Source organism: Coloeus monedula (assembly GCF_965178545.1).
Source record: "Coloeus monedula genome assembly, chromosome: 24".
NCBI lineage: Eukaryota > Metazoa > Chordata > Aves > Passeriformes > Corvidae > Coloeus > Coloeus monedula.
Window position 1 is genome coordinate 834,365 of NC_138804.1, and position 15,778 is coordinate 850,142.

A 15,778-nucleotide genomic window follows, 5' to 3' on the forward strand; every position below is an offset into this window, starting at 1 on the left:
CTGCTCAGGGTGGCTTCAGATAAGGGATAATGGCTTTGTGTCTGAACAATCTCTTTGAAAAAAATTCCTGAAAGTATCTTTTGTACTTCTGGCTTTTAGAACTGCCCAGTTCTCACCCAGGTGATGCTCTCAGGACAGTTCCCAGAGGGAACTTCACAGTTCCTCACCCAGCACGACCTGGAAGCTCAAAGCAAACATGGACAGAGCACCAGCTCCAAGGGGACCCTGGGAGAAGCTCCCAGGGCTGCTGGGGCGGGAGCCCTGGGATGGATGGGTGGGACACTGCTCACTGCTGTGCCCTTTAGCCCTTTAGGGGTCACTGGGGGAGCTCCTGGGGGCTCTCAAACTGCTTCTCACCTGACCCCTCTGAGCTGCACCAAACCTTAATGCCCTCATGTCCTCTCCTGATGTCCCCGTGCCACCCTCAGCATCTCCCTCAGGGGCACAGACCCCGCCTGAGTGAGGCCACCAGGTCACACAGGGCGCTGGGGGCTGCTCCAGAGCTCATCCCCAGCTCCTGGCTGCACATTCCCACGGCAGTCCCGTCACACAGATCGTCACTGTCAACGTCCAGAGCTGCCACTGGACCCCAGGCTGGCCGGAGGTGGGAGCAGGGGGCTGCCCACGGCTGCTGGATTCTGTTCTCACCACGAGTGTTCGGTCGGAATGGCAGTGCTGCTCCCCACAGTCAGCAACAGTCCTGGAGATCAGGAATTCTGGGGTTACACCAGTTTCACCAGTCTCAGCAGGAGCTGCAGAGAAATGAGGGTGGGTGGCACACCCAGGCAGGTGCACTGGGGACGTATTCAAGTATTTTCCCTCCTGTAAAAATGTGCCTGAACGGAAAAGGGCAGGTTGTGTAAACTGGTACCACCTGGAACTCGGCCTCAAACCAAGACCCAGAGCACAGCCCCGTCCTGGGACTGCCTGCAGTTCAACACCAACGTCTGGCATGACGAGGAGGAGGAGCTGCTGTACTCAAACCAGATCTCTGAAGTCCTTGGCCATCTCAGTGGGGCATTCAGGTGCCTGTTTCTAGGACTGCAGGTATGGTTTTGCTCTCTGCAGCCCTTCCTTCAGGAACTGCAGGTAAGTTGCAGTTGAAGGGTCTTCAAAATTGGTTGAGAAACTAAAGATGCTGCTTTCAACATCTTCAGGCTTCATAGAAGTAATGTCCAGGAAATAGTTGGCATTGATATGGTGAATCTGGCAAGGAAAAAAGATGAGACTTTTAAGGGTCAGAACAATTCCCCACATGCTGCCTTGGCCTCCAGCCAGGACAAAGGTGACAAGGCTGTAACAGCTCTTACAGAATATCTAATTCTTTGCAAATGCTAATTCAGGAACCAGGATTTGGATCTGAATTTTACAGTCAGGGAAAAATGTGTGATCTTCTCCCAAGAGTGCTGACCCTTTGCTTAGGTTAAGAAGATGATGAAGGTGATTTGGGAGAAATCATGGAGGCTCAGATCATGTCTGTGAGCAAGAGCTGCGAAGATGGAGCCTGGGGTGCTGCAAAACCAGCACCTGAGCTTCCCACATTTCCTGCTGCCCCACAGAGCTGGGAAAGGGGGACACTGACCCATTGTGGCTGCTGACCACAGAGCTGAGGATGTCACAGCCCACAGCTTCATGGAGACAGCGAGGGGACCCTGAAGGTGTCTGGCCAGGATTAGCTCAGCCCAGAAGCTGACACAGACAGCACCATGCTGCCAAGTGTCAGGAACTGTTCCTCAAATCCAGGGGGGAAGGGCTGGGGGGGCTGCTGGGAAGCACAGCAGAGCCAAAGTGTGCGGGCTCACGAACAGCTGATCTGCTGTGACCAATCTGGGGTGTCACGAGAGAGAGAAATGTGCTGGAAGGTGCTGCTCAGGGGATTTTCTTCAAAGGATGAGCACAAAGGGCCATGGGTGCAGGAAACAAAGCTACAGTGGCTTCCCAAAGCTCAGGGACAGCGAGGAATCACACTTCAAGTCTGTTCTGCCCCTGCCCAGAGCTGCTGCTCTTCTGCCTCTGGATAAAATCTCATTTGTTTCAGATTTCTGGGTAGAGGGACAAAGGCTCAAGGGGCAGGGCCTGGCTGGGGCAGTGGAGACCCTGCAGAGAACACACTCCATGGGGAAGAGCCCAGCCTACCACCGTGCCGTTGGGGAGGCAGATGATCATCTCCACAGGGAAGTTGTATTTCTCCAGGTGCAGCTCGGCCAGTTTGCTGTAGAACTCATTCTCTCTGTTGCTCTGCAGGGAGACACCAAAACCACACATTTGCACACCTCAAAAGTGGCAGAATGGCACAGGGGGAGCACAGGGGGAGCACACAGCACACAGGAGAGAGGGAGGGAGGGACCAGAGAGATGCTTTGCAGCGTGGTGGTAGCTGGTACCATTCTCACAGGCTGCTCTCCCATTCCCTTTCAGGCTCCCTCTCACATTTCAGCTGCAGATTTTCTTCCCAGACAATAAAATCACTCCATCACAGGCACACCAACAGTCTGATCCCAGCCTTTCCCAGAGACCCCAGCTCTGTGACTGATCCCAGCTGACAGCACAGGCTCAGAAGTGGGGAAAGGCTCAGTCAGGAGACTCAGGGCTCAGACAGTTATTTGGTAATTTGGTTGTCCCCTGGGTTGCAGGGAAGTCAGTTGGTTGATGGCACCAGAGGCCTTGGGCAGGGCTGTCTCGTGGAGAAGCATCTGGTTTAGCTTTAAACCTGGCACCAGGACAGAGCCAAGGGGCTCACTGTGCCACTTCTCAGCTTGCCTCCATCTGGTGTCTGCTTGGCCCCTGCAGTGGCCGAGGACAGGGGGGGCTTGGAACAAAATCCCCCCTGGCACAGGTGGGAGCTCCCCCTGCCCCTGGCACCATGTGGCACCCCCAGCAGAGGTGTGAGCCTCACCTGCAGCTCCTCCAGCTCCTTCACCAGGGACCAGCTGCTAATGAAGCTCTCGTTCAGCAGGGCGAGGATGGGCGAACTTTCCAGGACGGTCTCCCGGAGAGTTCGCCCCGAACCTGGCACAGGAAGAGGCACAGGAGGCTTTGCTGTGTTTCCTGAGGTCACTGTCACCACACTCGATGCCACCAAGCTGAGTGGCAGCTGACTCTGGCTCCCCCCAGCCCTCCCCACTGTCTTTTTGCTCCTTTGTTGGCAGTTTCCCATGGCTTTTGTTCCCTACAGGTGCTGCTGGCAGAGAGGACTCAGCAGAGCAGAGCCCAAGCCAGGCACAGCAGGCCCAGGAGAAGTGAGCCATGGCAGCCACCCCGAGTGCCACTCGCTGTTCGTGCCAAGCACAGCCCAGTGCTGAGGGATTTTCAGGGCAGACAGGACTAAAGAGACCCTTCCCCTCCCACCCATCCCTCCTGCCCAATGTGGCACGGCAGCTCTCAGGCACTGAGGGGGCAAAGCTGCACATCAGGACAGCCCCAAGGCCAGCTCTGGCTCTGGCCTCTCCTGTGCAGGTGCCAGGGACAAGGCAGAGTGAGCAGTGCCCCTTTTCCCTGCCAATGCTGCCTCTCCCCCAACAGGAAAGAGGAAAGGAAAGGCCAGATCCATGTCTCCACCTCGACAAAGGCACCTGACTCACAGGTTGTCTCAGACAGGTCCTGGTGCTGCCACTGGGCAGCTGAGCTCACATCAGCAATTCCCCACTCCCAGCCTTTGTCTATTCAGCACCTCCAGTGCTAAAACAAGTGACACAACATTTACTGCTGGCTCCTGGGCAGCTCCCCAACCCCCAGCTCTTCCCACATCATCCCTCCAGCCATGCTGGGAATGTCCTCACCTCAGCAGGACTGGTCGTCCAGGGCACCCCACAGCAGGATGGAGTGCACCAGCTTCTTCTCTGCTTTTGCTCTCTCAAAAGCTTCTGTGAAGGGCAGGTAGGAGATCTGGGGGCAGAAGGACAGCGTGAGAACAGGCACAGAACAGCCCAGCTCAAACAGGAGCAGCTCTGAAGGAACCAAACCCAGGGGTGACACACACAGAGTTCAATCTGCAGCAGGACCTACAGATTTAAACGAGTGACAACTGCGGTGATGTCCCCAGGAAGAACGTCAGCTCCTGGGGAGACTGTGGTCCCTCTGGCACCTGCAGAGCCCTGATCTTACAGAGAACATCTGCACCACAGTGGCCAGGCTGTCTGCAACCCCACCTCAGCTGCTGGGGAAATCTGGCCTTGAGGTATTTATTACAAAACCTCTTGAAACAGCCTGAGAACTGGCTGTGAGGGACTCTGCACGGACACTGTTCCAATTGCTCAAATGAAAGGAACCGACATTAACATCTTGGCAGTCTGAAGGGACATTTGTAAGCTCAGGCACCAGGAGGCAGCCACCGAAACGTGTCCCTTCAGCCAAGGAAGCAGTGACAGGCAGTAGCCATCTGCTCCACAGGCTGCTGGCATGTTAAATAGTGTGGGTCACCCAGAGCTATAAATTTGTGTCTGGCTGCGGGCTGCAGAGGCACAGGCAGATCGTGTGTTCTCTGCTGATAAGGAAAGCTCGGTCCAGAGGCACCTGGGTGCTGCAGAAGTAATGCCAGAGGAAAAACCATTTGTAAGCAGCACGATTACCTGCCTGCTCCACAATCCCAGCAGCAGCCACTGATAAGAGGCAGGAAGGATGAGCCTACACTCACAATCCTATCCTGGGGACACCTGACATGGAGGCTTTGCTCCTGCCTGTGCTGCTGCGTGACCCCAAATGCCCTGGGACACCCTCCCAGTGCTCAGACCCTCCCAGTGCCCTGAACGCTGCTCAGGCTGTGGCCTCTGGACTCTGCTGGCCCTCGAGGTGACTGGATGGCTCAGGGAGGACAATCTGCCCCAGATCAGTGTGCCAAGGGAGCGAGAGCCCCTTCCTCACCTTCTTAAATGGATACATGGCCACTTCCAGCCTGTGGGCTGCCTCCTCCCAGGGCATCTCCTGCTGCCAGGTGATCTCCTCGAACACGAACTGGATGGGCTCCCCTGAGGGGTCCCTGCTGTCGATGACGTTCCCGTCCTCGTCGTGGATCACGGCAGGGACCGAAGGCCCTGTGGATTCCAGCTCCATCTGCAGAACAGGCTGGGTTGGACCCTGCACACAGCCCTCTCCTGGTTCTTCTGTGCTCCAGGACAGGATACAGATCCAAAACAACACTGTGCAGCTCCTAATGAAGACCTGGCTTGATCTCCCATCTCCTGGAGCTGCGCTTTACCAGTGAAATACCAGGAAAGGAACTTCACTTCCCTCAGTTTGGCTGCACTCTCTGGATTGGAAATGCAGAGACTCTATGTTCCCTCCTTCCCACTGGAGATTACTGATTGTGGGACACCAGATCCTTAAAATCATTAGGATCTGCGGGGCTAATTGGAAGCTCTTGCTCCTGTCACCAGCTCAGCCCTGGGAAGCCACAAGAGGGAGCAGCAGGAAAAGCTGCCCAGGAGCTTCCCTGTGGTTCGTGTTCTGGTACAGCTGAAATAATTCTATTAAATCTGCCTTCCCGACTTTGGGCAATTAAAAATAAACACAAATCTAGTTTAGGAGAAAATGGGACTGTTGAATTCAGGCATTCAGAATTTGGGCTTATGTTTCCTGTCCCAAGAGCCTGGATTACCACAAAACAGAGGAATAACCTTGTGCAGTTTCTAAATCCAGACCCATTGTTGTTCATACCCTGCTCTGGGCTCAGGGCCTGGGTTCAGCTCCTCACCTTCCCTCCTGCCTGTCAGGCAATGTTTCAAAAAAGGAAAAACTCTCCAGGAGCTTAGGATTCAACCCACACTGAGGGAAAAAGGAAAATATCACAAGAACTGGGAATAGGGAGCCACATGGCTGCAGAGGACAGGCACAGGTAAGTGGGAATTCTATTGTTGTACTGAAATGATCAAGAGAAAGCTCCAAGGAATGGGGGTCCCAGAGGTTCCACAGCTCAGGGCCCTGGCAGCACAAACCCCTGAGGAGAAGCTGGACACGTGTGGAGCACTGGGAGAGGCCACAGACCTGAGGCAGGTATCCAATGTCCACTTCCATGTTGCTGCTCTCGCTCGCCCCGTACAGCCACTCCATGTCCACGTTCAGGGACCTGCACGGGGAACCCAAGAGTCATGCAGGGCTAAAGCTGTGCATGGGAAACCCCAAACAAACGGGAACATCCTCTTATAGGGTCAGCATTGAACCCAGAGCCTCTGGAGATCTCCGTGTTCCCTGCCCCAGCCCAGGAACACCAGATCCCTGCTGGACCAGGGCCCAGGCACCCACTCAGCAACTCTGAGCTCTGTCAAATGACAGCAGAGAGATGTCTTTGCTCCCTCTTCCTTCCCAGCACTTCGCTCCCACATTCTGATCCTGCTGAACTTTTAAAAGCCTTTTTTTGGATGCAAAAGGCTGCTGGCACAGCCCAAAGTGTCTGCTGGCTGTAAGAAATGTGCTGACAGAGCCACCGGGGTTGAGTCGCCAGGGTAACGTTGTAATAGAATTTCCACTCCCGTCATGGGCAAAGAGATTTGAAGCTTCTTCCTCCTAAAACACTTCCAGCTCCTTGCCAGAGAGCAGGAATGAGCTGGTGCAAAGCTCTGCACACAAAACCTTAACCTGTGAGACTCCAAGCAAAAAAATCTGTTGGAGCAGCAGCATCAGGCCTTGCTGAGCTCCAGTGCTCACAGCCAGGCACTGGGACTGCCAGTCCTGCCACACCCTGCCTGCCCCTCCCCATCCTCCCAGCACCAAGGGACAGTTACTGCGGAGTCAGTCAGACCCTGGATGGGTCAGGGATCCTCAGCAATGCAGAGATGCATTTACAGGCAACTGCAGAGCTCAAATCACTGAGATTTTCCAAGAAACGAGAGGGGAACAGCTGTACCTGTTGTTAGGAACAAAGAGCCTGAAGTCCCGGACGTGGGAAGAGTCCTTGGACAGGACAACGTAACCTGTGAACTGCCCCGGGGAAAACCAGAACGGGAAGTTTGGTGGCTCGTTCAGCTGGAATTCAGCGTGGATCCTGAAAGGAGAGAGCAGGCATCAGCTGGGATCCTGCACCACAGGTGACAGCAGGGAAAAGCTGTCTCCAGGCACCCGAAATTATGAACCTAAACTGGGCAAGAGAGGTGGAGCTTAAAAAGCTTTTCATGTCACACAATAAAGAGGGTGAAAGACTGGAACAGATGTCCTGGGTCAGGAGCATCTCCTGGATTGATGCCTTCTGAAACTGGGCATCCAGGAAGGATGAAATACATGATCATTCCTTGAAGTACAGGGACAGAACAGGACCCCTTCAGCCTCCCTTCCAGCTTGATCAGACACATAAAAGCTGCGTGTAACACATAAAAGCTGTGTGTAACACTCCCAGTGAAACAATTCTGTGGACTCCCCCTTAGAAAGACACTACACGCCCTGATTAACCAAAATCTAACAAAACTCTTGCTAGTCTGACTCTCCCCTTTCAAGCAGGGGTAGCTCCAAGGGTGATGTCCTGCATGTGGGCACAGTGACACTGAACCACCCTCCCCTCCCTCCCAGCCAGAACACCTCTGGTGTCACTTGGGAACACCCCTGCACGTGCCATGACCCGTGTCCTCTCTGCCAGGGGCTCCCAGCAGCCTCCTCCGCTCCCCTGGGACACAGGACAGGCTCAGGAGTGTCCCCAGCCCCCCGGGCTCACCGGAATGCTATGGTGTAGTAGAAGCTGCTGCTGGCCTGGATGCAGGCCACGGCTCCCTGCGGGGCAAAGCGCGTCTTCACGAAGGGCCGCGGGTGGAACATGCTCAGCAGCTTGTGGATGATGACCTGGAGAAGGAATTGTGAGAGCAAGAATGAGAACTGTTCCTCCACACAGCTCCAAAGCAACCCCAAATCCACCTGAGAAGCAAGGTGAGGGAATGGCTGTGATTTAAAACCCAGCTCAGAGACCGACCTAATCACACGCCAAGGAGACAAAGCAGGGCACTGCTGACACAAATCAATCCATCTTCCCTGGTTTCCATGCTATTCCCATGGTCTGCAGGTCTCCATCACCCCAGGCAGAACAGCAAACTGATCTGCAAGGCTGCCTCTGCCCATGCCTCAGCCTTTGAAGGAGTGGGAGTGCAATCACAGATCCCAGCAGGCTGGGAAGGGGCAGCAGCTCAGTGATCACCAGCACCTGCCCAGCACCCAGGGGAGGGGATGCACAGCCAGGCTTCACCTGCTGAGCACACACAGAGTCCCACTTGTCACCTAAATGCTCACCTGGCCACTGTTCCAGCAGCAATGATTGCACAGGTACTTTCTGAATAACCCTCTCTGGGAAAGGCTATCCTCAAATCCCACACAATTAACAAACAAGATGAAGTTACCCAAGTCAGCCTCATCTGGCTGTGACAGACACCCAGAGCTTTTGCCTGCTCTCAGTTTTACCTCCAATTTAGGTGCTCCTGATTTTCTGCTTTGTTAGAAAGTCCAGGGAAACAAACTGCAGTAGCCTCATCCCTCTGGGGATTCCTGATTCATCTGGGCTATGAGGCAGAACATTTACAGCAACGACACCTCAGGTGTACAGAAAGTGAGTTTCATATCTCACCTCTTTGCCCTTGGGAGGTGGAGGGTAAAACCTGTTGTTGGAGAGATACCCAGTGAAGATGTTCAATTCGCTGGGAATTATCCACCAGGGATCCCCAAGATCCAGTTTGTTCTTTGGAGGGAGAAATGCTTTAAACTGCCTGGCAAGCAGGACACTCATGGGGGCTGCTGGGGCCGTCCAGTTCCTCAGCCCAGACAGAGCCACGTGAGAAATCTGTGAACAAATAACACTGTCAGAGCCCAGACTGGACTCTCCCAACGTGCAGTGATGTCATGGATGTAAGGAGGCTTCAGAAAATGGGGGAAAAAATGCGTATCACATCCCACATTCTTCCTACCCACCAAACAGTTCTGTCAGCCTTCAAGAATGTGAGTAACAGAGGAGAGGGGAATGTGCCATGTAACACCACTGCTTCTGCACTCAGCTGCAGGAGAGCAGCTCCAATTCCTGCTGTTCTAACTGGGGCACGGTGCTGCTGAGTGCGCTGAAACCCTGAAATGCTGAGGGAGGCAGCGAGTTCCCTGCCACAGCAAATCCCATGGGATTCAGCACGACCACATCCCCCTCCCAACATATTCCTGGTGCTGTTCCCAGCCCTCCAGATGTGTTTATCCCAGAATTTGTGGCCTGCAGGACACCTACTCCCAAGAAGCCATCCTTGCTCTTCGTCATTGTTTCCATGACCAAGGGCTGGAATTTGGCCACAATGGACAAAGTCTCCCCATCTGGATCCGGCGTCTCCTCCTCTTCAGACTCGGAGACAGGAGCAACCCCTAGACAAAAGGACAGGAATTCAAGCAGCTGTTTCCCCTCTCTCCCCTTTTAAGCAATTGTGAAGTGGTTACACATTTATCCAGGCAAATCCAGGAGCACTGGGAGCTTCCCAGCTGTCCCCACACAGCAGAACTCAGACCCATCCCCAGCCCAGCTTTGGCTGTGTGAATTAAAGAGGAGTCCTCCTTTTAGTGACCAACTCAACGGCTTTAAAGTGAGAGCGGGTGGGTTTAGGTTGGATATTGGGAAGTAACTGTTCCCTGAGAGGGTGGGCAGGCCCTGGCACAGGGTGCCCAGAGAAGCTGTGGCTGCCCCTGGATCCCTGGCAGTGTCCAAGGCCAGGTTGGACATTGGGGCTGGGAGCAGCCTGGGACAGTGGGAGGTGTCCCTGCCCATGGCAGGGGTGGAACTGGATGGGCTTTAAGGTTGCTCCCAACCCAAACCATTCCAGAATTCCATGTTTCCCTAACTCCAAAGCCCAGGCTGAGCCAGGCAGACTCACAGCCCCTCAGAGCCATCCCAGCACGTGCTGGAGCCAGTCCAGGAGAGCACAAGCAAACACTGTCTGTGTCCCCACTGTCCATTGTCATCCCCACACTTCTCCCTGCCTGGCACCAGCAGAGCCATTTGCTCTGTGCTGATACAGTCTCCAGAGATGATCTCCCACAACTGCTGTCCAGGAGAGGCTGCCCCAGCTGAATGGAACACTCACCCATCAGTGACTCACTGATGCCTTTGGCCTGGCCTGGGCTGAGCTGTATTTGTTGCATTCACCCACCCCAAATCCCCTTTAAGCTCCAGACAAAGTAACTTATGTACTTTGCTAGTCCAGCAAGGGATCCTCCACCTTATAAAAACTGCACTTTGTCAAAGTGATGTCTGGTGCTTAAGCCTTTTCAACAACGTGCAAAGCTCCACAGCCTCTCTTCATGTAAATAACACCCAAAACAGCACCCAGAAAATAATAAAGTGAGTAAAATATTCAGTGAATTAAAGCTGTGGAGTTCATTATGTCTGGCTCTGTGCAGGGAGGGCTCTGGAAGGCAGACAGGAACCTACCTGTGAGCTTCTCAGCGATGGGTTTGAACTCCTCGGGGCTCAGGTACAGATCCTTGTTTGTGTCCAGGGAGGAGAAGAGGAACAGGCCCTCATTCCCCAGGGACTTCAGAGCCAGCTCCTGGTTTGGGAAGAAGAGGCAAGTGAGATTTCCTTGGGACCTCCTGCAGAAATCCACTCTGGCCCCTCTAGAGTTAATCCCCATTCCTCCCAGCACATCCAGGGAAAAGATTAACGCCCCTTGGCAGGATTTGGTGCTATTTGCAATAGGGATTGGTGTCCAGGAACTGCTGGCACGAGGATATTGAACCTACATCTGCCTGAGTAATTCCAACTGAACCATGTGCTCACATCCAGTGTCTTTTGTCAGAAAAATTCCCCACTTTTTCCAGCTAGTTAGTCCTAAAACTGTGGATACCAGGAGCACCTGGAGGTAGGTGGTGATTGCTGGGATAAATTGATGTGCAGTGAAACAAAGGCAGTCAAATATGTGAGTACCACATTCCAAAAGCACAGAGAGAGTGAGCTGAGCCCTTGGAATCAGTAACTTCCATTCCTGGTGGGATCCATGCCAGCATTACTGCCCACAACTCCCCTGCTCCGGTCAGTGCCCCTCCAAATCTCCAGCCTCAGGACTGCATGGAATATTTTGGCTTCCTGCTCCCCCAGCCATCCATCAGGGAGTCACAAAACCCACAGTCTTCTCCAGAAATTTCCACAGGATCCCCGCTCTCTGTGCCTCAGTTTTTTCCTCTGCAAAGCCCACACGGGGCTCACCAAGATGATTTCTCCCTTGGAGCAGCCCAGAAGGGCTCTGGATGCTTCCAGACATTTCCACTCTGCAGTCTGAAGGGACAACTTGGAGGCAGAACAAGAGCTCCACGTTGGTGTGAGAGGAGGGAGAGACAAAGAACAGGTGACAGGAGCCCCTCACTGCCAGCCAGCCCTTGGCACATCCCCCAGGATCCATCAGCTTGCCCTGCCACCCCCGGAACAGCCCGGAGCTGGGAGCACAAACACTCTGCATTCTGCTGTTTATCCGTGCCTGCTCTCCATCGCCTGCAGCACCACCACCATCCCCAGAGCTCCTGAACCAGTTTATTTTCCATCTGTTGCCTGCCAGCCTGAAGCAGCACTAGTGCAGCCTGGAAGGCTTTGCTCCCATCAACTGCAGCTACAAAAGCACTTAAGAGCCTTCCAGGGCAGTTCCAGGACTGAAATAAAGACCCCGGAACTCAAAACGGAGATCTGGATGAGGACATGGCCAAGGACATGAAAAAATAAAGGGAGATGGTTATTTCAGCACAGGGACAATCCACTGTGGACTGTCCACAGTAAACCTGCTTTTGTGCCCTGAATGAATGGGGATGAGCACCCTTGGCTCTGGAAATAGGTAACAGTTCTGCTGAGCACCTGGCTCAGGTGCTGACACATCTCCCAGGGTCACACAAGCCTCGTGCCAGGCTCCAGGACCTCTCCCAGCTCCAGATCTCACCTGTGCTGGGCACACAGTTCATTAACTGCGATCACTCCCGGTCTGGGAGCCAGCTCACGGCTCTGGGAGGGGAGCAGGAGCCTCCCCCAGGCAGAGCAGGCTGTCCTGGATGCGTGCTGGGCTCTGAAGGGATGCTCCACTGCCTCGTGCTCTCCTCAGCACAGAACTGGCCCCCCGATGGATCTTTTAGAGCCTCTCCTCATTTAGCACTTCACAGGCACAGACCTCGAGGGACGAGGAATGGGAGGCAAAGTTTTCACAGCAGGTTGGAATCTGCATTGCTGGAAGGTGGGGAAAAGTCATTTTTCCCCTCAGTGAACGGGGCTGGAGGCAGGAGGAGAACCAGCTGTGCCCCACAGGGACACGGGAACACCTCTGGCTGAGACAGCAGGATGTGAGGTGGGATCACAGGTGCTGGACACGAGCACCCCAAAGGCAATGCCCAGACAGAGCCACGGCCACGTCCCTCAGCTGCACTGACCCATGGGCTGGGCAGTGAGCAGCCATCAGTGGGACCCAGGAGACCCCACCCAACTGGAGGTAAGACCCCACCCACAGAGGAACAAAGGATCCCACGGAGAACACTCCAGTCCTGCTGCATGTGGTCACCAGGGACAACAAAAGCCGTGTTTGAAAGTGGAGAGAGATGGCAGGGCTTGGCCTTTTGCTTTCTGATAACATTCACATTAAAGAAAGCTCCCAGAGCTTGTGGGTTTTTACCTTTCTCTTTCTAATCTGGGATTATAAGGAAGACAGCTTCCCTGTTCGGGCCAGAGGGATAGGACTGAGCTGTTCAGTAGAGGAACAGTTCTGGTTTCCACAAAGAGTTCTCCTCTCCCACCTGCTTGTGGGTTGTTCAGCTAAATAAACATTTCCATAGGAAGAGACAAGACATATGTTTGAAGCAAGAGGAAGAAAAAAATAAAAACCTTGGGCTGTTCACATTTTGTTCTTCTCTCCAGCAGCACCCAGTGACAATTGTCTGCCAGTCCTCCAGAAAAAACAAACCTCCAGCAGACCTGTCAGGCTGTGAGAATGTCCTCACCCTCCTGTCCTTGTTGGAAAAATTCTTCTAATTAAATTGTTTAAACCATTTGTCCCTTTTTGTGATGCAAGAAGAGACAAAGAAAAGAGGCATCCTTTAAAAATGACCTTTAAAAACACTTCTCTTTGTACTAGAGGAGTATCAAGAAGGAGAAATCTGCTCTTTTCCCAGAATCTCCTCAGATGTTCAGGGCTGAAGTGCAGAGCCAGGGGAGCGCAATCTCCAACAAAGGAGATCTCCAAAGCTCCTGCAGCCCCTGGAATTACACGGATTACAATAAAAAAGAGTCAATCAGCCTCATTTAAAATAAAAACCCCAAACACAAACCCCAGAAAAAACCGCTCCTGTTCTCCAGCTCACACCCTCCCTTCTTTTGCTGCTTCTCAGTGACCTTCGGAGGCTGCAGCAGAGGAAGCGTGAGATGGAGAGCCAAGAGCAGGGCCAGGGGCTGGACCAAAGGGGGCAGCTGGTCACTGCTGGTCACTGGTGGCCACCACAATCCCCGCAGCTGCCTCAAGCTCGCAGCGTCGCAGAGCCTCAGCGTCGCAGTGGTCACCTCGAGCCCACGTCCGCTGAGTGTGGTACCACAGCTCAGTGGTCACCTCAACCCCAGCGGCCACCTGGGATGCCCGGTGGTCACCTCAGCCTGCCTATGGCCACCTCATACCCCACCGATTCCTGGTGGCCCCCTCAGTCCGGCTCCGGCCCCCTCAGCCCCGGCGCCACCCGCGCCGCTCCCTCAGCGCGGCCGCCGCCGCCTCCCCTCACGCCGCCCGGGCGGGTCGCGCCCGCCATTCCCCCTCCCTCCGCCCGTCCCCGCGGGCCCGTCCCCGCCCCTGCCCGCTGCCCGGTACCTGCCACCGCGCCGTCTCCGCGTCCCGGTAGTACTTGACGGCAACCAGCGCCGCGAGCAGCGCCAGGGCCAGCGCCAGGCGCGGAGGGGCCGCCCCGGGCCCCGGCCCCGCCATCGCGCCAGGCCCGCGCCGCGGAGCCGCCATGGCCGCCCGGCCGGGGGAGGCGTCAGGCGGGCGAGGAGGGGCCGCGGCCGCCCCGCGGGACCCGGCCGCGGAAAAAAAAAAAACCTTTTTAGTGTTAAATCAGCGGCGCTCCGTCAGAGGAAGCCCCTTTTTAGTGTTAAATCACCGGCACCCGGTGAGGGAAAAACGTATTTTAGTGTTCAATGACCATCACTCGGTCAGGGGAAGACCCTTATTAGTGTTCAGTAGCTATCATTCGGTCAGGGAGAACCTCTTTTTAGTGTTAAATGACCGGCGCTCGTCAGGAAAACACCACGTTTTAATGTTAAATGAACAGCATTCGTCAGGAAGAAGCACTTTTTAGCCTGAAATGTCTGCTGTGAGGGCTCTCTCCCCTCGTCCTCAGTGGTCTCGTTGCTCTCTGTGGGCTTTGCCTTTATTATCAATGGCAGAGTGGGGTCTGTGCGTGTCCCCAGATTGCCAGTGGTCATTGGTTCTTAATTCAGCTTTTCCCAAAAAGAACAAAACCCTGAACTTGCTTTGCACTTCTCTAAACCAGCCATATCCTGCACTTCTTCTGCTTGGTTATAGCTCACCAAAATGGGCATTTTTTTAACAAAACAGGTATTAGTGGGTTCCCTTGCAGTGATTCCACTGAGGTTTGAGCTCCAGAGATGAGAATTAGGGGATGGGAATGACTGGGTGATAGTGCTCAGCCTCCTGTCTCCAGCATCATCCCCACACTTTGGGTCATTTTTACCACCGTGCCACATTTTGGGTCATTTCCACCCCAAACTTTTCGACCTCCCCATGTTTTCAGTGCCCTTCAGGTCCCTCCACGCTGTGGCATTGCTGTCACGCTGTCCCTTAGCGGTGGCTGGGCCAAGACACACATATTTATTCATTTTAATCCCTCCCCATATCTCAGCCTCCTGCTGCTCCGTGCTTCCAATCCCGCTCCGAATGCCCGACTGCTGGGGATGATTTAGTGCCGCTCGCTGCCGCTGCAGGGCCAACAGCAGCGAGTGTTTGATCTCTACCAGGGTAGCAGGAAGCGTCAGCGTTTAATCCTTTGAAGCTCTGCTGTCTCCTAAGCCTGCCTAATCGTTTTTGTTTTAGGTTTAAAGAACTCTCGAGATGGAGAAGAGGGAGAGCATGACCAAGCCATTAAGAGAGGAGGATGGAGGAGGGAGGATGAGGATGGGACCAGGCAGAGGAGCCCAGCAATGGAACCAAGTGGGAGATTTGTGGTTCACATCAGAGTTGTTGCACTGAGGGAGGAAGGGGAAGGTTCCTTCTGCTCCACCACAGCAGAAAACGTCCATAAAACTCATCAAAGAACCCAGTGCCTGGGCCGTGGGGAGGAACGGGATTAACAGAGCATGGAAATGATGTCTGGGAGCGGGGACAGGTGGGGATGAGCTCAGCACTTGGAGCAGATGTGCTTTAAAACTTCCCAGGCTCATTAGGCTGGGCAGCGAGGGGTGCAGAGCTGCTGCTTCCCTGGAATAACCCAGCACGAACCACGGAATGTAACAGGATGGGAAGGGTTTGAAACAGGATAAACGTCCTGGTTTGTCTGGGAAATGAGCAGGAGCAGGGACAGGAGCTGGTGCAGGGGACCTGGCAGGGTGGTGGCAGGGCTGAGGTGATTCTGTTTGGATGATGAGAGGCAGAAGGGCTCATTTTACACCTGAACCATTTCCAGTGTCATCAGCCACCACATCAAGGTGAGAAATGGGGGAAGTATTTGATAGGAAAGAGAATGAAAGACTAAAGGGGAAATAAAATAATTCAGGGTGGCTGCTGGGAGCTGATGCTCCTGAAAAGAGAACAAATCCAGCAATTCCTGGCTCTCCACTGCTGAGTCCTGGGGTTACAGCACTCAGGAAGAATGTT

General features: G+C 54.2%; 1 protein-coding gene across 1 annotated transcript; it reads right to left on the bottom strand.

Annotated features, from left to right (window-relative positions):
- Window positions 1-805: 805 nt before the first annotated feature.
- On the bottom strand, window positions 806-13,870 carry SELENON (selenoprotein N; the record flags this gene model as incomplete). The annotated part of the gene is made up of 12 exons (XM_082296651.1): window positions 806-1,206; window positions 2,137-2,238; window positions 2,896-3,008; window positions 3,779-3,884; window positions 4,860-5,048; window positions 5,979-6,060; window positions 6,838-6,975; window positions 7,636-7,760; window positions 8,533-8,745; window positions 9,175-9,305; window positions 10,366-10,483; window positions 13,757-13,870. The coding sequence occupies 12 exons, from the start codon at window positions 13,868-13,870 to the stop codon at window positions 1,036-1,038; spliced, it is 1,602 nt and encodes a 533-aa protein (XP_082152777.1). The 3' UTR covers window positions 806-1,035.
- Between the last annotated feature and the right edge of the window lie 1,908 nt (window positions 13,871-15,778).